The 13721-nt window shown below is 45.3% G+C and overlaps 1 protein-coding gene across 3 annotated transcripts in view; it reads left to right on the top strand.

The window, feature by feature from the left end:
* Nucleotides 1-13721, top strand: part of Parp16 (poly(ADP-ribose) polymerase family member 16) — a 23972-nt gene that overhangs the window by 684 nt on the left and 9567 nt on the right. For 2 of the 3 annotated variants that reach the window (XM_029564995.1, XM_029564994.1), the window contains exons 1-2: nt 7-430; nt 10735-10872. In XM_029564995.1, the coding sequence (XP_029420855.1) occupies nt 257-430; nt 10735-10872 (312 nt within the window). In that variant the 5' untranslated portion in view covers nt 7-256. Of the gene's footprint in view, nt 1-6; nt 431-10734; nt 10873-13721 lie in introns of those variants that run through there. The other variant, XM_008836314.3, reaches the window with a different exon arrangement.

The following is a 13721-nucleotide window of genomic DNA, read 5'->3' as shown; positions in this document are numbered from 1 at the left end:
CCCCCGCCCCAAGGCCTCGGGATCCCGGGCTGGCCGGGTGCGCTTGCGTCTCTCCCGGACCGACCTCTGCCCTGCACTGAGCGGTCGAGTCCGGTGCCCTGCAGAGGACGCTCGTCGGCGCGCCCTGCACACCGTCGTCCTGTCACCCTTTTGCGTAGCTCCACCCCCGGGCCGCGAACCCCGGCCTCTCTCGGTCCCCGGGGCCCAGGCCCTGAACTGAGCAGAGCAGCGCTGCCGTCCCCACCGCGAGCCCGGGATGCTGCTCTCCGGCAGGGCTGCAGCCAAGGAGGCGGCGAGCCGCGACATGCTGGCGGCGGACCTCCGCTGCAGCCTCTTCGCCTCCGCGCTGCAGAGCTACAAGCGGGACTCGGTGCTGCGGCCCTTCCCTGCCTCCTACGCCCGCCACGACTGTAAGGATTTCGAGGCACTGGTGAGTGTGCCCTGGGCCAAGTGGCCCGCGGAACGGCAGGCAGAGGCAGCTCACTGGTGTTAGAAAACACGCTAGCCCTGGGGACTAACCAATCCAAGCCTGGCCTTAGGGAAGGTTTTCACCAGTGAAAACACGCCCCACACCCTCGTATGGACACTGCCTGGTCATTTGATGGCAGCTTCCTCATGTCAGTGACAAGTGACTTCCAGGAGTGATGTGAGGAATAGTTGCATAGTCCTCCACAAAATTTCTAGTGTGGCCAGTGCACGGATGTTGATTGAATCAGTTGTGCCTAGCCCAAAGTTATCCCTCCCTTTGCAGATAATAGGACATCCCAGAGCCACCAGGGCCAACTAGACTGTAATCTTCAGGTGAAGTTAAACATGAACAGTGCTCTGTGAGTTCCAGGCCAGCCTGATCTACATAGTGAGTTCCAGGCCAGCTAGGGCTACAGAGAGACCCTGTCTCAAAAAGCCAAGAAAAAAAAAAAAAAAAAAGAAAAAGAAAAAGAGGCAGCATAACTTTGATATTAAATCTGATAAGGATAATATAAGAAAATTATAGAGCAGTACCATTTGTGAATATAAATACAAAAATCCTCCACAAAATATTAGAATCCCAACACAGTGGGTAATTTCTCATGACCAGGTTTATCCTAGGAATGTAAAATTTTGTCAATGTTAGGAGAACTAAGGGAATGAACCACATTAACAGATGAAAGACATGTTTAGAATCAACAGATACTTAGCATCATCTCTGATGAGGTCATCTATGCTTGCCTTCTTTGGAGGTCAAGGGATGAAGATTGAGCCTTCCACCTCCCCCTGACTCTTGACACACGTTGAGGACACTTCAAGCCTTGACCACAGTGTACAGACTAGTACAGGAAGTGGAAGTCAGAGAAACAGGCAAACTGACTTCCACCCTGGTTTGTTCTGTGAGCTCTGACACTTTTCTGAGTTTATGATATGAGGGACTTGGGGACAAAACATTAAGTTTGACAACAGCTATTTATCAAGCTCCTACTATGGGTCCTGTGACTTCAAAGGTTAATTTTTGAAAGAAAAGGGAACCAGGCCTGAACTTGACCTGGATCATTTTATGGTTATCTGAAGGACGCTATGGAGCTGGGGGTTTTTTTGTTGTTATTTTTGTTGTTGTTTTTTAATTCCAACAGGGATGGAGAAATGGCTCATTAGTTAAGAGCACTGGTTGCTCTTGAAGAGGAGATCGGTTCAGTTCCCAGCACCCAGGGCTAACCATCCATAACTCTAGTTCCAGGGGTTCTCATACCCTTTTCTGACCCTGTGGGCATTGCACTACATGGATCACTTACATACATACAGGCACTATATTCATATACATAAAATAAATAAAATATTAAAAATAATAATAAATAAAATATTAAAAGTTGAATTCTGAAATCTTTTTTTTTTTTTTTTTTGAGACAGGGTCACCCTGTAGCCCCAGCTGTTCTGAAATTCACTATGTAGACCAGGCTGGCCTCGAACTCACAGAGATCTGCCTGCCTCTGCCTCCCAAGTGCTGGTATTAAAGGCATGCACCAGCATGCCCAGCCCTGAACTCCGAAATCTTAAAAAAAAAAAATTATTTTTAAAAAGCCCACATTTATTTAGCTAAAAGCATTTGGAACTAATATGTTTACTGCTTTCAGCCATTTAAAATGATTTTTCTTCACACTTTTAGATGTTATATGTGCTGTAGCATTGAAAAATAAGGCCTATGGTTTGAATTTCTTTATTGATTGTTGCTTGCCTGAGAATCCCTTTATTGAAACAAGTTCTTGGCATTAGGCAGTGTTTGGCCTTACCCTGTGACTGTCCCCAGCCCTAAATCATACCTCAGGTATCTTGTTTTGAGAAGATTTCTGTACTGAGTCGTCTCTGATTTTACACTGAGAACTCTTTGTATTCTCCAGGCCTGACCTGGGAGGTACTTACCCAGATATTTAAGGAATCAAATTGGGTATGTGTTGATTGCTCAGGCTGAGGGTTTCTAACTTTGTTCCTTGGCACAGGGTTGCATAAGTCCTTATGAGGCCAGAGAATCTGTAGCTCTTTTTGAGATTTCCTGTAGCTCTTCACTGTTGCCTCCCAAACTATAGGTTGTCATTTGAAGCCAAACTGTGTCACTGGTATCACAACTGTTAAATTTCTATATGTTTTTCATCTGGAAAATATCATAGTCTGGTTTTCTCTGTTGGCCCACAGACCCTTTGTGTGTAGCAGTGGCTCCCCAGAATTAACTTCAGGCTCTCTGCTCAGGGTGGTTGAGCCCAGCATTAGTGTGGGTCTCTTCCTCCCCTCGAGGGCCGTTGGCCACCGATCCACGAGGACAAAGGGAGCAGAAGCGACAAACAGGGTCAGGATGGCCAGTGAGCATGACGGAAAAGACTTTCTGGGGAGTCAGATTCAGTGAAACAGCTCTATTTATTCAGTGGGGTTCAGGGAAAATATAGTGTGGAGGCAGCAGCCAAAGCTTCAGCTGATAGGTGCTCATAGTATGCTTTATTTACATGAGGTAGGGGGATCCTATCCGACTATAGGGCAATGCCTATAGAAAAAAAACTGGGGGCAGTTTTATTACAGATAACTATGCCAAAGGTCATGTTCCAAATAAGGTCAGGCATCCGTGCTTGGTGGCACTTTCCAGGTTAAGTCAGGCAGAGAGCAGGAGGCCCCCACTGAGAAAGGGAGTCCTTCAATATAGCACCGAGCCCCTTAGAGCTATCTGGACATGGTGGACTACAACCTTAGCAGCAGGGTCCCCCAACACATTAGTACCAGCATCACAATCAGCATTGCTCGGGGCTTGTTAGAAAAGCAGAATGGGACAGGCAAAGTGGCTGAGTGGGTGAGAGCATTTGCTGCACTAGGTGACCTGAGTTTGATCCCTGGAACCCTTGGCGGAACCCATGGTGGACAGAACCCATGGTGAAAAGAGAGAACTGATAACTGAAAGTTGTTCTCCACACACACTATGGGAAGCAAACAATGATTTGTTTTTAATTAATTATTTTTATTTTATGTGTATGAGTGTTATGCCTACATGTGTGTAAGTGCACCTGTGTCCTGTACTGCTACAGAGGATAGAAGATCGTGTCGAATCCCCTGGAACTGGAGTTATGGATGGTTGTTAGTTGCCATGTGGGTGCTGGGATTCATACTGGGATCTTCTGCAAGAATAGCCAGTGCTCTTAACTACTGAGTTATTTCTCCAGCCCCTCATTAAAAAATTTTTAATTCCAGGCTGGCCTAGAACTTGGACTCTTCCTGCCTCAGCTTTCTGAGTGCTGGGACCATCGATGTAGTGCAATACCTGCAGGGTCAGAAGAGGGCATGGGAACCCCTGGAATTGGAGTTATGGATGGTTGCTAGCTGTGAATACTGGGAACCAAATCCATGTCCTTTTCAAGAGTAACCAGTGCTCTTAACCAGTGAACCATTTCTCCATCCCTGTGGGGGTTTCAAAAAAAACAAAAACAAAAACAACTCCATAGTTTCCTTCAGATAACCACTATGGCTGCTTTCTTCACAACTTTTAATAATGCCACAATAAAATACCCTTCTATGGTAACCATTGTTTATATCTCTCCTTTTGGGGGGGGCTTTTTGAGACAGTGTCTCCCTGTAGCCCCAGCTGTCCTGGAACTCACTATGTAGACCAGGCTGGTCTTGAACTCACAGAGATCCACCTGCGCCTGCCTCTGCCTCCCGAGTGCTGGGATTAAGGCGTGCGCCACCACGCCGGGCTTTATATCTCATTTTCTTGAAATAAACTCTGAGAGATGAAATTGCTGTTTCAAAGGCTAACAATCCTTTCTGAGGGAGGCCTTTGATGCTTATTTTCAGATTGCAAATTAGATATTGACATTTGCTGTGGGAGATAACTTTTTCTAGGCTTTCAACCTTGTCCAACATTGAAGTCTCTGAGGGAAGCTATAAAAAAATACTAATGTCTGGACCCCATCCTTACGGATTATGCTTTGTTTTCCTGAGTGGAGTCCTGGCATTGGAATTTTTTTTTTTTTTTGGCAGAAAATACATAGATTTTAATACTCCTCTTAATTGATTTAATAGTTTCCATGAGTGCTCAGGTGCTAGATAGGGAAGAAATTTAGCAATTAGATTTGACCTAGTCTGATAATAAAAGTGCTTTAGGGGCTGGAGAGATGGCTCAGTGGCTAAGAGCACTAGCTGCTCTTGCAGAGGACCCAGGTTCATTTCCCAGCACCCACAGTTCCAGTGGATCCAGTGCCTTCTTCTGGCATCCATGGGCATTGCACAACATGGGTGCACTTACATGCAGGCAAAACACTCAAGCACATAAAATAACAATATAGCCATGGTGTCAGCATGTACAAGACCCATGTAAACTCAAATAGGCAAAAGCCCAGCACAGAACTGTGGGAATGGGCAGCAGGCCCTAATCTTAGTCAAAGAATTATTGACAGCTGATTACTGCTGGGTGAGGAAGAGCTAATCTTCTTAAAGGGAGGGACTCTAAAATAAATAAATAAATAAATAAATAAATAAATAAATAAATAAATAAATAAATAAAATTCTTTAAGTGCTTTAGGTTGGGGTTGGAAAGATGGCTTATCAGTTAAGAGCACTTACTGCCCTTGCAGAGGACCCAAGTTAGGTTCCCAGCACCCACGTTGGGTAGCCCACACCAACCTGTAAGTAACTCCACCTCCAGGGGATCCCACACCCTTTTCTGGTCTCTAAGGGCAACTGTATTCACATGCACATACCCACACACAGAAACACATACACATACATGATTTTAAAATAATTTTTTTTTTGTCTTTTTGAGACAGGGTCCCCCTGTAGCCCCAGCTGTCCTGGAACTCACCATGTAGACCAGGCTGGCCTTGAACTCACAAAGATCCACCTGCCACTGCCTCCCAAGTGCTGGGATTAAAGGCATGCTCCACCACGCCTGGCTTAAAAATAAAATATTTTTAAGTGCCTTAAGTACATTCTTTATTTTCTAGGTATGGTTCTTAGTCTCTCTGACTATGCCCCATCCCCATACTGGGATCAAACTCAGAGCCTTCAGCATGCTGGACAAGTTCTCTGTCACTGAGCTACATCCCCGGCCCTCCTTATGTAACTGCTTCACTCAGAGATGGTATTTGAAGAGTAGGGAGAACAAGGGACCCACCTCCAAAAAGACTGGATACAAGCATAGATATAATGCAATGTGACTGCTGGTGGGTATGTGCCAGGAAAGATATCTCACCCTATGAGGTAGTGATGTGGAGGGTGGAGGGGTGGGGTCCCTGCTCTGGTACCAACCACTTCCTCTGTTACCTGGTTTATGTAGCCCTGAGGATTGAACCAGAGAGATTACACATGCTAGATAAACACTGTAAGTTACATCCTCAGCTTTGTGTTGGGATATTTGTTTGTTTATTTATTATTTATTTATTTGTTACAGGGTACACTTGGAGGTCAGAAGACAATCTGAGGGAGTCAGTTCTCTCCTTCCACCATATAGGTCCCAGGAATGGAACTCAGGTCATCAATCTTGGCAGCAAGCACGTTTACCTGCTGAGCCATCTCTCTGGCCCAAGGGTTGGGATTTTTAAAAGCCCTTAGGCAGCTGGGTGTGGTGGCATGCACCTGTAACCCCAGTACTCTGGAGGCTGAGGCAGGAAGATTTTAGGTTTGAGGGCCCCCCCGAGATATTACCCCCACCCTCAACTTCCTGGGTGATGCCAACATGGAGAACCACTGTTTTGTTTTGTTTTGTTTTGTTTTGTTTTGTTTTGTTTGTTTTGTTTTGTTTTGTTTTGAGAAGGTTTCACTGTGTAACCCTGGCTGGCCTGGAACTGCTACATAGACCAGGTTGGCCTTGAACTCACAGAGATCTGCCTGCCTCCTAAGCACTTTGATTAAAGGTGTGCACCACTGAGCCTGGCCATCTACTTGCTTTTTATCCCCAGTCTGTTTTAGTAAATCTAGATGTTTGAATCTTAGATGTTTGCTGGGCCTGGTACAGCTATATGGACCTGCAGCATTCACCTCTCCAGCCTTACCTAGCAGCTCTCCATGCCAGCTTCCTTCCCTCCCCTAACCATTTCAAACGTCACTGGTCCCTGAGGCTGGTGCCCTTTGGTTTATTTCCTTCTCAGCACCTCCACCCTCTAGTAACTCTGACCTTAGGCGCTGTACTGAACACACACTTTTTTCAGATATTCTTTCTTTACTGCTGACACAGCTTTTTAGCATGACACCATCTGTCATCTACACTTGAGTAGCTCCAGTTTTTCCTGGTGATGAGACTCACCTGTGGCAGCATCTGCAAACAGATTCCTGGGTCTCTGCCCCAGGAGCTGGAGATCTGGGTAGTTGTAAAGAGTCTCTAGGGCTGCCTTATCACTTGGTCTAAGCCAGGAGGCTGTGTCACTTCCTTCTGACTCATTGGTCCTCTCTCTTCGGCTCACGCTGCTGGTTATGGAGACTTCCTGTCTCCAAGCCACAAGCTCTCAGCTCTGCCCACCATTCAGGCCCCCCCATCTCTGCAGCTGGATCTTTCCTTATGCTCCATAACAGAATCTGCTGAAGTGTGGACTGTGTAAGCCAGGAGTGGTGATGCATGCCTGTAACCTCAGCTCTGGGGAGGCTGAGGCCAGAGGATTCCTTTGGGTTGGAGCCAGCCTGGGCTACAGAGAACCTATCTCAAACAAACAGAGTATAGATTGTGGGTAGACAGGATTTGTTTATCCTTTTGTTTTCTAAAGATTGAGAATTAAAAAAACAAACAGCTTGATGCTTGCTCTCCTTTTTCCTTTTTTGGAGATAAGGTCTTGCTGTGTAGCCCAGGCTAGTCTCCAACTTGAGATCCTCCTGGAGCCTCTGCTTACTGTATGCTCAGGTAATTTATTTTCTTTAGGTTTTTCTGTTTTATTTTGTGTTTCAAAATAAGATTTCATGTAGCCCAGGCTGACCTGGAATTTACTGTACAGATGAAGCTGGCCTTAAACTCTTGGTCTTCCTGCCTCTACCTCCCGAGTCCTGGGGATGATAGTCTTTCACCACCATTCCCTGTTTAATGACGTGTTGGAGCGTCATGGTGTGCTGCTGTCAGAGGACAGCTTTCAGGAGTGGGTTCTCTCTTTCCACCTTGTAGAAAAGGTTCTCTCTTGTTTCTGTGGCTGTGCTCCATACTCCAGGCTGGCCCTTGAACTTCTGGCGAGTTCTGTCTCCACCTCCCATCTTGCTTTAGGAGTACTGGAATTACTTTTATGTGGGTTTCAGGAATTGAACTCAGGTTGTCAGGCTTGCTTGGCTAGTGCCTTTATCTACTGAGCTATCTCTCTGACTTTTTTTTAAAAGCACATATTAATTATATATAATAATGGGTTTTATTATGATATTTTCTGGGGTTTTTTGGTCTTTTTGAGATGGGGTCTCCCTGTAGCCCAGTTGGCCTGGAACTCACTATATGGTTGAGGCTGGCCTCGATCTCACAGAGATCCGCTGCCTCTGCCTCCCAAGTGGTGGGATTAAAGGTATGTGCCACCATACCAAGTTTCATGTCTTTTTTTTTCAAATTTATTTTTATTTATTTTCTTGAGACAGGGTCTCACTATGTAGTTCTGGTTGGCTTGGAACGAACTGGTTATGTAGACCAGGCTGGCCTCAAACTCACAGAGATCTGCCTGCCTCTGCTTCCTGAGTACTGCCACCTAAAGGTGTGTGCCACCATGCCTGGCCCCCTCATGTTCTTTTTAAATTTAATTTAATTATTATTATTTGATATTTTATTTATTTATTATTATTATTATTATTTGTCTTTTTGAGACAGGGTCTCCCTGTAGCCTCAGCTGTCCTGGAACTCACTATGTAGACCAGGCTGGCCTTGAACTCACAGAGATCCGCCTACCTCTGCCTCCTAAGTGCTGGGACTACAGGTGTGCGCCACCACACCTGGCTATTTGTTATTTTTATGTGTATGAGTGTATTGCTTGCATGTAAGTAGGTGCACCTGTGTTGTGCAATGCTCATGGAAGTCAGAAAAGGGTGTTGGATTCCCTGGAACTGGAGTTATGAATAGTTGTTAGCTGCCAGGTAGATGCTTGGGACTGAACCTGGGTCCTTTGCAAGAGCAGCCAGTGCTCTTAACCATTGAGCCATCTCTCCAGCCCCCAGGTTCTTTTGTTAAAAAAATATTTTATAGCCGGGCATGGTGGTGTGCACCTTTAATCCCAGCACAAGGAAGGCAGAGGCTGGTGGATCTCTGTGAGTTCAAGGCCAGCTGAGGCTATAGGGAGGCCTTGTCTCAAGAAAACCAAAAAATTTTTTTTTTACTTATTATTTTTATTTTCAGTGTATGAGTGTATTGCCTTCATGTGTGTAAGGACAGCCGTGTTGTGCAATGCCCCTGGAAGTCAGAAGAGGGCATTGGATTCTCCTAGCACTGGAATTACAGATAGTCATTAGCTGCCATGTGGATTCTGGGAACTGAACCCAGGTCCTCTGCAAGAGCAGCCAGTGCCCTTAACCACTGAGCCATCTCTTTAGCCCCATCTCTTATTATATTTTTTGAGACAGGGTTTCCCTGTAGCTTCAGCTGATCTGGAACTTACTGTGTAGACCAGGCTAGCCTTGAGCTCACAGAGATCCACCTGTCTCTGCCTCCTGAATTCTGGGATTAAAAGCATATTAAAGGCATGTTCCACCATGACCAGCCCCTCTAATGTCTTAAATTTTTTTTTTTTTTTTTGGATAACTCAATGAGTTTTGTTAGGGTTGCTTACAGGATCATGGGTGAGGGGTTATTTACAGGTGCAAAGAAGGGCCCCTTATAAGTGGCTACACCACCACCATCAACCATTAACTGCCTATAGATCCTGTCAGCTTGATACAACCTAGAGTCATCTGGGAAGAGGGAACCTCAGTTGAAGAATTACCTCCATCATATTGGCCTGTGGCCATGTCTGTGAGAGATTGTCTTGATTGATGATTGATATGAAAGGGCCCAGCACATTGTGGGTGACACCATCTCTAGGTAGATGGGCCTTGCTGTATGAGAGCAAGCTGAGCATGACCAGTGCCTGAGCCAGCAAACAGCCTTCCATGGTTTCTGCTCCAGTGTCCTTCTTGAGATTGTCCTGATTTTTCATTAATGGACAGTTACTTGAAGTATAAGCTGAAATTGACCCTTTCTCCCCTAAGCTGCTATTAGTCAGAATGTTCTTTTAAAAAAATGTTTTTTTTGCCAGCATGTGAGCATATCATGCAGTGCCCATGGAGACCAGAAGAGGGCGTCAGATTCCCTGAAACTGGAGTTATGGACAATTGTTAGCCATGTGGGTGCTAGGAATTGAACCTGGGGCCTCTGCAAGAGCAGCCAGCGTGCTTAACTACTGAGCCATCTCCAGTCCCTGGTGAGACAGTTTTATCACAACAGAAAAGCAAAGTAGAACAGATTCTTAGGGAGGGGTGGAGCCTCATGAGCCTCTACCCCCTTAGTGATAGATTATTGACAGGCCCTGTTTTGAGACTTTTCTTCCAATTATTTTTTTTAACATTTATTTATTTATTTTTATTTATTTATTTATTTATTTATTTATTTATTTATTGTGTGGGTGCGTATGCTATGGTGCATGTGTGGAGGTCAGAGGACAACTTGTAGGAGTTAGTTCTATTCCACCATGTGGGTCCTGGGGGCAAGTACCTTTACTTGCTGAAATATCTTGGCCCAACAATGAATACTTTGATGATTATTTAGCACTGCTCCCACATTTCACTCAGGTTCCTCCCAGCAACCTATGCACAGGACCTGCCTGGCTGAGAGCAGATAAAAAGTGATGAGTTACAAATAACCACCCCCAGGGGGTGATGGACAGGGACTAGAAAAAGAAGCCTGGGAGTGAAAGAAGGTAGAGGTGGGAAGGTTAGGAATAGCACCAATCCATTGTCAAGCTGAAGGGAAAAGGCATCCCTAGCCCTCTACCCTCACCATCTATCTACCATGGATTCAGGAATTCCTGCGGCCTCAAGCAATCCCACACCACACAATAACGTTAAAACCCATCTATTGTAACAGGATGAATACTAAAAAGAACCTTCCTCAGTTCAGGTCATGTTTTTTACCAAGTGACTAAAAGGAAACAAAGCCTTTCAGAGGTTAGGGCTTTCAGGGTTTGGTATTTGGGGGAGTTTGAAGGCCTGTGACTTTCTCTAAACAGAAGGAGTGAAATTTGCCACTAGAGGGCGCCCGATCGCCACTTTATTTGGGATCCTTGCTGATGGAGGCTCTTTCTTCAGCTTGCAGATGCTGGCAGGTTACCGAACCTGAAGGAACTTCTCCAGGCCAATGGAGACACAGACAAACAGGCTTGGGACCTGGTGAGCTGGATTTTATCCTCCAAGGTCCTGACCATCCACAGTGCAGGGAAGGCAGAGGTGAGACTTTGGTTCGTAGGATGGCAGGTTCCTAGGGCTGACAGCTCCGGGACAGCACCAACCCAGGGACTCTGAGTCTTTCCCGTGCACCAAAATGATCTCTGCAGCTGGCTGAAAATGCAGGTTCCTGGGCTTTACCCTGAGATTCTGTGTGTCTGGAGAGCCCAGGAACTTGCACAGTGGCAGAACTAAGGGAGCTTGTTCCTTGCAGTTCAGCACCTGTTTCCTCATCTGTAATAATTATAGTATACTTCGGTTGGGGGACTGGATTTTCACACTTGGAGGAATTCTTCAGAGTACATACTGAGGGCTCAAATGTTCATTATCAAGAACTGCAGGTATTGGTGCCAGAGAGATGGCTCAGCAGTTTGAGGGCACAGGTTTGGTTCCCAGCACCCACATGACAACTCACAACCCTCCTTAATTTCAGTTCCAGGGGATCTGATGCCCTCCTCTGGCCTCTAGGCATTGCATGACACAGGTGTACTTAATATACATGCAGGCATTATACACATAAAATTAAAGTAATAAAATATTTTTAAAAACCAAAACAAAATATCAGTGGGGTGTGGTGGTGCATGCCTTTAGTCCTGGCACTTGGGAGGCAGAGGCAGGCAGCTCTGTGAGAGCAAGGTTAGCCTGGTTTATGTAGTGAGTTCCAGGCCAGCTGTAACTACATAGAGACCCTGTCTCAAAGAGACCTAAAACAAAACAAAACAAAACAAAAATTCCAGTACTTGGCAAAAGCAGAGGCAGGTGGATCTCTGTAATTTTGAGGCCAGCCTGCTCTACATAGTAAATTTCAGGCTAGCCAGGACTACACAGTGAGTCCTTGTCTCAAAACAAAACAAAAACACAAACAAAAGGATTTTATGTGTGCATGTATGCGTGTCTCTGTGTATGTGTTTAAAAAAAGACCTTTAATCTCAGGACTTGGGAGTCAGAGGCAGGCAGATCTCTGTGAGTTCAAGGCCAGCCTGGCTTACATAGTGAGTTCCAGACCAGCTGGGGAGACCCCGTCTCAAAAAGACTAAAAAAAAAAAGAAAAAAAAAGGGACATTGGACATTTTTGAGCTGGCAAGATGGTTTAGTGGGTTAGAGTACTTGTTACCTGATCTGATGACTTGAGTTTCATCCTGGGGACCCACATACTAGAAGGACCTAGAAGGACAAAACTGACTCCTCCTAGTTGCCCTCTGACCTCCATATGTATGACTTGTGCATGCCACCCCCCCATATACATGCACATAAATAAAATTTCCCAGCACTTGGGAGGCAGAGGCAGGTGGATCTCTGTGAGTTCAAGGCCAGCCTGGTCTACATAGTGAGTTCCAGGACAGCTGGAGCTACAGGGAGACCCTGTCTCAAAAAGATCAAAAAAAATTTTTTTTATTAATTATTTTTATTTTATGTGTATGAGTGTTTTGCCAACATGCGTATAAGTACATCACATGCATGCAGTGCCCACAGAGGTCAGAAGAGGGCGTTGGATCCCCTGGAACTGGAGTTACAGGTGGTTGTTACCCACCCATATGGGTGCTGAGAATCAAACCTGGATCCTCTGGAAGAACAGCAAGTGTTCTTTTTTTTAAACTTTATTTTTATTTGATTTTTTTAAAAAAATTTATTTATTTTTTATGTGTATGAGTGTATTACCTGCATATAGGTAAGTGCAACCGTGTGATGCAATGCCTACGGAGGACAGAAGAGGCCATTGGATCCCCTGGAACTGGAGTTACGGACAATTGTTAGCTGCCATGTGGATGCTGGGATTCGAATCCGGGTCTTCTGCAAGAACAACCAGTGTTCTTAACCTCTGAGCCATCTCCCCAGCTCCTGAACATCAAGTGTTTTAATTAAGCCATCTCTTTAGCATCCCCCACAAAAATAAAATTTAAAAACGACATTTTAGGTTATGTGTGGTGGCTCACACTTTTTTCCCCAACACTCAGGTGGCAGAAGTAGGTGGATCTGACTAGCCAGAGTTGAAGCCAGCCTGGTCTACATAGCAAGTTCCAGGCCAGCCAGTAGTGAGACCCTGTCTAAAATGAACAAACAAAAGACATTTTATACTTTCAAAAGGAACTTAGGCTTCTGTGCCAATTCAATTTTGCTGAAGAGCAAACCATCCCAAAATTTGTGGTTTTAAGTGATAAAAAGATGTTACTGGTTATATATCATGATTCCGAGGGTCTTCTGGGTGGTTCTTCTGGGCTAGATGATTATGATAGTATCTTTCGTAGCTTAGGCTGGCCTTGAACTTCTAACCCTCCAATTTTCACCTTCCAAAACACCACCATGTGTAGGGGTAGCCTGGTTTATATTTCTGGGGCTTGAGCTGGGATGGCTGTCATAGCCGAGGCCATCCTCTGTGAGACTCTCACCTTGCTGAAGCTGCCTGGGCAAGGGTGTTGGCTTCCCAGCTACCAACAGAGAAGGACAAGACTCTCCCAAGTCTCTGCCATGTATTATGCTAAGAGTCTATTGGTCCATCTCTGAATGGAATCTTGGGGGAATTCCTGCTGCAAGCAGACAAAGGTAGAAAGGATCTGGCTACTTTTGCCATTTGTCCCAGCTTTCTGCCTCATGAGAGTATTGTAAAGATGGACAATGGAGGGGCTAGAGAGATGGCTTAGTAGTTAAGCGCACTGGTTGCTCTTGCCGAAGACCCAGGTTTGAATCCCAGCATCCACATGGCAGCTAATACTGTCATAACTCCTGTTCCAGGGGATCTGGAGCCCTCTTCTGTCCTCTGTGAGCACTGCATGACACAGCTGCACTTACACACATGCAGGCATGACACTCATACACATAAAATAAAAATTAATTAATAAAAAAAAGAAGATAGT

This window comes from Nannospalax galili, unplaced genomic scaffold (assembly GCF_000622305.1).
Source record: "Nannospalax galili isolate Female #2095 unplaced genomic scaffold, S.galili_v1.0 scaffold54, whole genome shotgun sequence".
NCBI classification, from domain to species: Eukaryota; Metazoa; Chordata; class Mammalia; order Rodentia; family Spalacidae; genus Nannospalax; species Nannospalax galili.
The sequence above is the reverse complement of the archived record's forward strand: the minus strand, read 5'-3'. Positions and strand labels throughout refer to the sequence as shown.